Raw genomic sequence first — 10,659 nt, forward strand, 5'->3', positions numbered from 1 at the left:
CCCCAATCAGTTTAGCGGTAGTCCCGTTAGAGCCAATTTGAGTTCTACTCTGTTGGTTTTAAATATCAGGTGAAAATTTTCATAAAAACCGTAACCCAATGTGAGGAGTGAGGAGTGAAATACTAAGTTGAAGAAAATTATGTTCAGCTGTCACGCTCCTTTTTTTTTTGAAAAATGTTAATTTATTTATTTATTTACTAGTGCTTACCAATCCAAGCTTTGCTTCGTTCGTTTGGAGCATTATTCTCACTCAGTCTTACTTTTGAAAATGACAAAATTTTGCAATTGTTTTGTCGTGAAGTGTTTATTTAATAATAATAATAATAATAATAATAATAATAATAATAAAGAAAACAGAAAATCACATTCAACTTAAATTTAACCTTTAAACAAAGAGAAATTTGTGTCATTTTAGCTGTTAAGCGCATCAATATATAGTCTGGAGATAAGCATATATAACCGTATCACAACAACAAGACACATTAATATAAATTTGTATTGAAATATAACTTAGATTAATAAGCTTGAAATTATTATAGAAATGTTGAAAAAACAAAACAAAATTTAAATATATTTTATTCTTTAAATTTTATTTTATGCGCTGAGCACAGGTAAACTAATGATCTCATAATGTTAATGAAAGTTCATTTCGGATTTTTCAGGTACATAATTGCTAAGGGTGAGAATTAATCTTTCTCTTATACTGATGGCGAGTTCTGCAAACAGCGACAAACACTTTCCTGAATAATAATAATAATAAACCCGTCTGTCTATCCGCGCATTGATGCATGTACGTTTCTTTATAAAAAATTTTCGCAATTTTCGACAGGTTCGCATGGAAAATGAAAATCCGATTTGTGTTGTACGAAAATAAATACATCCATGTCTAATCAAAAATCGACGAGAAATACTACATCGGTTAATTAGATATATGCCAAAAGACTGGGTGGAGCGGGAGAGTTTTCTGGAATCTACTAACTACCATAATTCTTACAAAGAATGATATTTTATACGACAACATTAAGTTTTATTTCCAATTTTTCGTATCTCAGGAAGAAAATTCACCAAGAATTGTAATGTGACATGTTAATTTACAGCGTTAAGTTTGGAAAATTAAGTTGATAAAAAATTTGCCGAGCATTTCGAAGCGTACGCTGTTTTTGAAGCCTCATCCACTAACAGCCTAGACAAGTAAGAGAAACAATAAAGAACAGAATTGGGGAGCCAGCATGCAGTTTTTAAAAACCATAAAAAAAAATCGACGACATAAACATTTCATCCATGTTATATTGCTAAATTACATAAAACTAATGACTTCGAACATTTGTGTATATGATGCCAAAATTAGTATAAGTTTGATGATTTATTGAAAATTTGTCATTTTTCAACCCCTCCCCAGTGAAGATATTGAGAAATTCTGTCAAAATCAAAGTTAACGTCTCTTTCGTTGTAATTCTCTTTTTAATGGGAAAAGACTTTCTAAGAGGATTTTCTGCCACATACACATTCTGATTAGAACATAAAAAGCCCGTAGTTTACGTTGGAAAATATTCTGACACATACGCATTCTGATTAGAATATAAAAAGCCCGTAGTTTGCGTTGGAAAATATTAGAAATATGTAGAATAGGATAGTTTTACATCATTACTGTCCTACCATAAAGTATGAGTAGAAAAAGATTCACATAATCTTCGTCCTGGCAACCCATATCTCTAGAAAACCTTTTTTTGGGAAACTCGCACGCTGAAAAGGTCCGAGTTTATAATTCAAAATGCTTCAGGCATTGGATGGGGCTATCTCGCTGCTCTTATTTTGTCTTGTTTTCTTTTAAGAGAAAGGATTTAAATCCTAATTGTACTTTCAATTTAAAAATATGTTATTTTCTTGGTACTTGCAGCCTTCCTCAGCTGTTTCACTGCTGCAAGTTATCAATTCTTCAGATTCAAAGGCAGGAAGTGTTTTATTTTAGTCACTCACAGATAAGTAACTGCATAAAGAATATAATTCATGGTGTAGTCATCATTTTAAAAAGTAAACGAGATAATTATTCGCATATAACATGAAATACATTTCATTATTTTCGGTTATTCTGGAAAGTAGAAAGCCTATAAATAACACATCTCGCTATTCGGAAAGGGAAACCGAGTGAATGTTGGCTTTCTGTTTCGTTTTCAACTATCCATGCAAAACAGTTGAAGACGACAGCTAAAGTTAAATTTTTCATGTCTGAACAGGGGCGGTAGTCGCCGTCTTTATAAAGATATAATGTAATGGACTTTGTATCGAAACATTAACCTCCGTTTTTAAGATTAGTTCCATGTATTTAATTAAAGAGTAACAGCCACATATCTTAAAAAAAAGAAGTGATAACTATCGAAACAAAGAGATTCTAATTTAAAATATTCATAACACTCTGTTAAATGTTAACTAGGAAACAGCTGTCAGCCCTTTTAACATATTTAGTTGTTCTTTCTCACACATTATGATCTTTGTGTAACTTTGACAGCAAGAAGCAGCAAAGTAGAGAAGAAACATAAAAGCAGCGTAAAAAGTTGTTGGGCGTCAATAATTTAGTGAAAAACTCAAGTTTAATTAAAAGTGATAAAAATACATCTTCGGAGACATGTTGGCATTAATAAATAGAATATTAGATTGGTTTAAAAGTATATTTTGGAAAGAAGAAATGGAATTAACTTTGGTTGGCTTGCAATATTCAGGCAAAACGACTTTTGTAAATGTTATTGCAGTAAGTATTCGTTTTTGGACGTCTGTCATTTATACTCATTGTTGTGTGTTCACATAATTGAATGCCTCTGCGATCATTTTGAAATTATTAAAAGATTTACAGATAAAAAATGTTTTTCGCACTCTAATTAATTGTTCGAAATGTTTTGAATTAAATTACAATAAGTATGTATGTATGCATGCGTGCTCGAAGGCACTCACTAGACGATTTTTATACTTTTTATTTTACGTTTTTGTTGACATAAACCATTGTTCGTTATGAGTCATAAGGCTGCATATCGCAATTAAGTTGCCTGCGTCTTTTATTTTTCTGTGGTTGGAATTAATTATTAAACTTTTCTTTTTTAATTTAGTCCGGCCAATTTACCGAAGACATGATACCTACAGTTGGCTTTAATATGCGTCGAATTACCAAAGGTAATGTAACGATCAAAGTATGGGATATTGGCGGTCAACCAAGATTTCGATCAATGTGGGAGCGATATTGCCGAGGTGTCAACGCTATTGTGTAAGTGCAAATATTTTAGGAATAATTTAAATTTTATGTTATTTGCCTACTCTTACTTACAGCTATATGGTGGATGCTGCCGATCTGGAAAAAATGGAAGCATCTCGTAATGAGTTGCATTCTTTGCTAGATAAACCGCAATTAGCTGGTATTCCTGTACTCGTACTAGGGAATAAACGCGATCTTCCTGGTGCTTTAGATGAAACCGGTCTTATAGAGCGAATGTAAGCGAAATAAGTTCTTGATTCTAATATTTTTAGAAAAAGGTTGATTTATTTTTCTTTTTTTTAGGAATCTTTCTAGTGTACAAGACAGAGAAATATGTTGTTATAGCATTTCATGCAAAGAGAAGGATAACATTGACATAACACTGCAATGGTTAATTGCACATTCAAAAAGCCAAAATCGTTAAAATATATCACAATTAGTGTTTGTTTTTATATATTATTTTACAAGACTAATAATTATGTTTTGTATTTTTTAGCTTGTGATGTTTACGGAAATAGAGCACGTTCAATTATATAGGTGCTGGAAAGGGCAAATATCCAAATTCAATTAATTTTGACTAAAAAACTTTTCATTTCTATTTTTCGTTTTCCTAACGCGAAACATTTTACGTTTTTATACAAAGGTTGGAAAAATCTGTTTAATAGACTTTTCTTTCTTCACATTATAATTTTCTTTCATTAAGACGCGGTATAAACGAAGGTATTTTGCGTGTAGTTAAGAAAAAGGAGACAACTATTAAAAAGCAATTGAAATTTTACACTGAATTAGTTTTAAAAAATTGCTTTTGACATGATTTCTGACAACCAAAATAGACGGTAGAGTGTTGCATATATAGTTCTTGTGTTTAAGTTTAAGTTATAAGGATCATTAAGCGAATTGATTGGTCTAAATCTAAAATATAAGTATATATAAAAACTATGAGAATATGAAATAAAGGAAATAATAACAAGTCTTAGCTTGTTGTTCTAATTTCTAAAAGGGCTAGGTGACCGATCTATTTATTCAGCAACATGTGGAAAAACAATTGTTTCGCATCGAGTCTACAGAGTACAATAAAGAATTTATAATTATAACAGTTCATAAATGCCATAAATCGCCTCTTTGCTGAAAGAGCTAGGTGACAAATAAAATCTCTAATCAATGTGAGTTCATCTCTTATTTGACAACTGTCAAAATAAGCAAAGCAAACACAAGTTAAAAGGAAGTTGCGGAAACAGAAGCCAAAATTGTGCGCCAAAATTAATCATAGTTTTTCAGTTTGATTAAAATCCCAAAAATCTATTATAGCGTTAAAAAAAATCGTATAAATTATTATTGCAAGCGCTAAACGGATAAAAAAGTATACTGTCCGTGATAAAGATATTATACTGACAAATGAAAGCGAAATTTATTTAACTACAAGATTTTTGAAGGAAAAAAAAACAGATAATGATACATTTTGAAAGCTCGTGTAATTTTTTAAAAAGTAAAAGTTATTTCTTTTCTAAACTGATTTAATTTATATAAAAAAATTTACAATGAAAAAATATTTATAATAAAATAAGCAACAAAATAACGTATTGTGTGTGTTTGCATTGCAGCTTAAGTTTTCATATGCAGAGAGACTTCCTTTTATGTAATGTCACATAAGAGAAATGAGCAGAAAACGCAATGCGGCTGATTTTTAGTGGTATGTTATTTAACAGAGGAATAAGATTCTGCTTATAGCTCTTGTGATGTAATGTTAATTTTGTAAACAGTTGGTTAACGGAAAAATAAATTCTTCAAAAATTCCTTTTACACTCTATGCAATGTAAAGCAACATTATATAAACGTAGTAGATATTATCAGCTGATTAGTACATGAGTTGTTCTAAAGCAATTTATGCATTGTGAAAATTAGAAATGGTTTATAATAATTTCACCACGTTTCAAAAAGTGAAAAAACTGTTCTTGTGTGTTAATTAAAAATATTTTTCATGAGCATTCCCATATATTATTTATACTTTAAATGTAAATGTTTTTAGAAGGGCGAGTTAAAATTACGCCATTACTTGTTTGTTTGAGCAGAAGGAAAAAAACTTCTTGATTGTTGTTGTGTGTTGTCCATGGGTCGGTAGATGGTTTTTATTAGTTATTATCAGCCTAAAAATCCCGTTTTCTTTGATATCAGTCCTGCTTCCATTTTCTTGGACAACATTTTCCACTTAACAGGCTATTGATGGTGATATTATAGGTTTTCATTACGATCAGTGTATCGTTAGGTGTTGCAAAGAAAATGAAAAATTTATTTTACCATCGTTTAAGAAGAAGGAATGTGTAAGTCAAACAACTGTATATGACCTGTTGATGACCTTAATAATGTGTGATGGCAATAGAGACAATTTATTCTGACAGTAGGTAGAAATTTGTACTTGCAACACATTGATTATTGCCATATAGACGTTTTGCATAAAACTGCGTACATCCAAACATTCATGTTATCAGGAAATGACAATATCTTCTTGCCAACGCAACGCTGCATACTGCATACTATGGGTTATTACAACTTTGCCTTTCGTAGCAAGGTGCTTTCTCCTGCTTGCCTAATACACACACACACCTACACACATTTGCCACAGCGAATTCATTGTACACCAGTTTAGGCGGTTATATTACATGTTTTACGCTATTTGTAACAATCGGAATTATTCGTTTCGAATTTTATAAAATATACAACAGATTTTTAACTAGCAGAAATATCAGCGTGCGCCACCCTCAGGAGTTTCTTACTACGCTTATTTTCAAGAAAGTTGACTGAAGCAAGAAGCGCGAACTTCGTAGCCAATCTTTGATCGGCTTTCTATTATGCGCATAACTGAGTGTATTTCGTATATTTGTTTGCATTTTTGTATACCCTAAGGCCTTACCATCCCTGCGTCCTTTATACTTTATAATGGATTCCCTCCGTTCTTATTTGCAAAGAAAAAGATTTATTATTCGGAACGTGTATCTCGGCAATTTTAAGTCAACTAAGTTGTGGCCGTTGGCCCATGTTCTATTAGCGTTCTCGCTGTCTCCAGAGATCGAGGTGAAAGAGAGAAGTTTGTTAAAGGTATTTGTATAGATAAAACTACTTAGTAGTAGCTACGCCTACGGTTACAATAATCTTCCACAAAAGTTGCATAAAATTTTAGCATACATCAGCTTCAATAGGAAAAAAGTGTTCATGTATTCATAAAGAAAATGGTAGCACAAAAAGCTAAATCGCATCCAAGACTTATTCTCTTTTTTTTGTTGTTGCCTTTTACAAACTGTCATTTTTATTTTGTTCTGTTTTAGATTAAATGATGCTCCTGGGAATCTTCAGTCTTTGTGTGCTAGCATGCGTTCGCATGCAGACATTTCATTTGGTACATATGGTTACTGTCAGGTAACCACTTAACGTTGATCTGCACAACTGATTTGTTCCACGGGAAATTATCCAATTTTCTGTTATGTACAATACATTCAAGTTGGACGTAAAATCACTAACAATAAATTCGTATAAATTTGGTTGCTGTTATTGACAAGAAATATTTACAAGTTTTAAGCTGTCAAACTAAACGATCGAAATTATTGGGTGGTCTCTTACCTTTCTTATACTTTATATGGTTTTTAGAGAATTTGGTGAAGGTTTTTTTTGTTGATTTAATTGATATTGTACTAAAATAAAGTCCAATTTGATCCGATTTCTACCTAGAATTATATGATCTCCTACACAAAACAAAAAGAAAAATAAGCGAGCAAATTATATACAGTTGTGGTCGAATCTTTTATAACCATCACAAGTTTCTTAAAAGATGGACAAAAAAGAAAAAATTAACTTTCGATACGCGTGGGCGTGACTGACTTTTATAAAGGTACTGTATGCTTAACTATAAAGTATCCGTAGGAACTTTTATTCTTCAATTTACTGTAGTTTGTGAGTGCTCTCAATTCATCCTGTACTATGTGTGTGCTCTTCGACCCATTGACCCACATGGTCCATTTTTATTACAAATCTGTTTGTAAGATCTTGTGGGATGTTTTTTGCCAAATTTGAAGCCAATGTATTAATTCTTCTCAGCGGGGAAATATTTACTATAGATGTTCATACAGACGGACAAAGGAAGGCCAGATGGACGCACATGCTCAAATCGATGCCGAATGTGATACTGATCAAATCATAAGAACATTGTAGGATCTACGAAACTATCGTTTTGATATTTGGTAGTGGGTACAGAACGAGTAGAACGCCTTGTCTACGACAGGATTATGAAATATAGATCCACAAAAATATCTTTACTTAAGTTGTTATTTTGTCTTTTGCCTTTTGTGAAATTCTCAACTAATTCAATCAAGTTTTTTGTGTTATCGGAGGAAGGGTCTATACCGTTTGAAATGTTGCTAATTATCGAGAGTTTGATATTTTCATGTTCTTGCGTTCCTCATCGATTGGCAACCGTCGATTAGCGATCTTTGGAAATGGATTCATTCGCTCTTCGTTTCGTCTACCCCTCTCCTAATTTACTCCCGCCTTGATCTATAGATGTTGTCGTTCTTTCCTGTTCTCCATTGCGCCTTTTAGCGCTCCTTTACTTGTTTCTCACGTTTTAGTTCTTTCATCAGCTCTTTTTTCATGCAGTTCTGCCTTTGCTCGGTCTTGTTGCATGCTTGCATGTTCTTGCTCCTTGCGTCTCTTCAACATTTTTCACTTCCTTTTTGATTTTTTTGCTAGTTCCTGCCTTTGTCCTTTGATTCTTTCTTCCGTTTATGCTTTATATAGTTCGTATATTCTTTCGGTATAAGTGTAGTTCGGTTGTTCTTCGTCCTTTTGCTGGCCTATCTTTTTTGCCTCTTGCTCGCTCATTTGCCCGTTCAATTCATTTTTCAGCTTGATCGATTGTACGCCTATTCGATCCCTTAATCTTTCTCTCTCATTTCCTTTCCTACTAGTTTAGTTATCTTCTCGGTTCTTTTTTTTCCTTTTTATCTTCAATTCTATTTTCTTCTGTTTTGGACTGCTTAAGAACTTCTTGTATTATCGTACTTTTTTATTGCACCTATGGTGGACATTGTAATTTATTATAATAGGTCTTAATGGTTTCGAGATTACATAAGTGTCTATAAATAAATAAACAACCACTTATTTTTCCTGCCTTTTTTGTCTGTTCTTGTCTTTGTCGTGCATTCGTGTTGAAACGCGCTCGTTCGTTTCGAGCATTTGCGTATTCGCCTGCCCGTCATCTGGCCTCTAGTGAACTAAGAATAGGTTCGACATTAAGAAATTGATATTCTTCCTGCCATCCGAAGTAGCTGGGATGCGAGATTTGATTGACTTGAAATTGATCGCATTTTAAATGAATCGTTTCCACGATTCTCAGCTTAAAGTCGAATATGGTTTTTGTACTTGTTCAATTTTTTACTATTATTAATCGTACGAATGCTTTTACACCTATTCGCTTAAAATTATTTACCACGCAGTGATATCTTAGCGTCTTCATGCAATGTGGCATTTTAAATAGATTGTCAGGTGCTTCTATTTATAGATCGTTTATGCATATGCATGCATCAGCTAAGCAAGAGAGATCAGATTTTATCGACGCCCATTTTAAACTGACAGCTGATTGGCTGTAGGGCGGAGTATTGCTCTCTGCGGCAGTTTACTTTTACTTATATAAATTAATACATAGCTGGGGGAAAAAAAAACATTCATGTACATGTTATGTTGGTTGCAAATGTTTTAACCAAAAAATATAAATATTTTATAAAATATCTAAAAGTGCATGAATATATGTAAAAAGTATTTCTACCATAAGCCCTAAACAAATTGAAAAACTAAATAAAAAAAAAAAGAGAAAAACAAAAGCAAAAAATTGCATAAATTTGTACAGTGAACATAAGCAATTTCCAATTTTTCATTGATTAGTTAAATAAGTTCGAAGAAATATCATTGTCAGCAGCATTAACAATTATCGTCGACCACAACAGCTGTCGTTTTGTGACATATTTATTATCAAAGCCCATCGCATAAATATTGCATCTGTGTGCATACAAAAGGATCTTATAATATATACAATACATGTACGTGTATAGATACGTCAACGAGTGCATAGGTAAGTATTGCATATTTAAAGTACACACACATAAATAAATATATATATATATATGTATATATATATACATATTGTAATAGGTATATATATATATGTATGCCTCCACATTTGAACAAATCTCACAAATTCAATTAGAGTTGACATTTTATATGAGAAGAAGATTGCTTTCGTATAAGTGGGCACGTATTTACATCCACGTATATATGTATTTCGCGTCATCGAAAAAGTTCATGGCGTCAAATTTGAAACATAGTGTTCTTATATTTTAAGTGATTTTGATTAAATCAGATGTACGTGGACTTCTGATCGATCGTTGTAAAAATTCAAAGATTTCTAGGTGAAAAGGAATCAAGGGTGCTCTTGAAATTTAATTTACACAATCAAGAGAGCTTTGCAGAGAGAGACAAAGAGAGAGAGAGAGAGAAAGAGAGAGAGAACGGTCCAATCTGTCTGGTGAATTTTTCCCTGCCAAATTCTCTCAATTTTGACCCGAGCATCAAAGATGTTTATTGAATGGCATCGCTCGCGCTTCATGGAGAAGCTTTTCCTATTGTCTAACTCTGGACGCTTTATCGCAATAGCAGGTTTTAACCGCTTTAGGTTCTGATAACAGAGAGCGAAATGAGTCGTCTGTACAGCATTATTTCATGTGGCTTAATTTCGGGCTTTGCTATCGTTTGTGAAACTTGATCTATTTTTGATTGCTGCACACATTATTGTCATAAGTGATCTAAATTTGATCGCTTGTTATCATTCTGTTTAGAAATAGCTCGTTTTGCTTTATTTTATTTCGCAGAGGAAAATTCTGTCAATTACAGTTTGCGCTCTTAATTAATGTACCACAAAAAAGTCGACCTTTTTTTGTATCCAGTCTTATGCCATGTTTTTTTTGGTCGATATGTAGTTCCAAAACGATGTGATTGAAAGGATTTTACTCGGATTTAGCAACGATTCCTCGATTCGAGTGAGAAGGGCCTTTAACGTCGAAATTTGCATTGAACTGAAATGAGCAAACCATTTGCTCGCTGTTAATTTTGCTGAGGTATCTTCAGGAGCGAACATGCACAGCGTTACTAATCGGATCCGAACCGATCGATACCTTTCATAGTCTCTGTAATATGGCTTGCTGAGGTTAGTATCATCAAAGTTACGTGAAAGTAGAAGAACGCCACGAACTTTTTCCATAAAACATTATAAACGGATATATAAGCATTTGAACAATAAATTTTCCAAGTTAGGATATATATCGCATTAAATTGTCAATAAATAACCAAATCTTAATTGGATTGATGCGAACACATAT

The 10,659-nt window shown here is 32.7% G+C and overlaps 1 protein-coding gene across 2 annotated transcripts; it reads left to right on the forward strand.

Annotated features, from left to right (window-relative positions):
- The first annotated feature begins 2,510 nt into the window (after positions 1-2,510).
- On the forward strand, positions 2,511-4,312 carry LOC119638757 (ADP-ribosylation factor-like protein 8). 2 transcript variants are annotated; one of them, XM_038035747.1, is made up of 5 exons: positions 2,511-2,746; positions 3,099-3,253; positions 3,316-3,477; positions 3,545-3,682; positions 3,738-4,312. In XM_038035747.1, exons 1-4 carry the CDS (start codon positions 2,624-2,626, stop codon positions 3,663-3,665), a joined length of 561 nt encoding a protein of 186 aa, XP_037891675.1. In that variant the 5' UTR covers positions 2,511-2,623; the 3' UTR covers positions 3,666-3,682; positions 3,738-4,312. The 2 variants fall into 2 exon arrangements, with proteins under 2 accessions (XP_037891675.1, XP_037891674.1); XM_038035746.1 differs by having other exon boundaries at positions 3,545-4,310.
- The last annotated feature ends 6,347 nt before the right edge of the window (positions 4,313-10,659 follow it).

Source organism: Glossina fuscipes, unplaced genomic scaffold, assembly GCF_014805625.2.
Source record: "Glossina fuscipes isolate IAEA_lab_2018 unplaced genomic scaffold, Yale_Gfus_2 109, whole genome shotgun sequence".
NCBI lineage: Eukaryota > Metazoa > Arthropoda > Insecta > Diptera > Glossinidae > Glossina > Glossina fuscipes.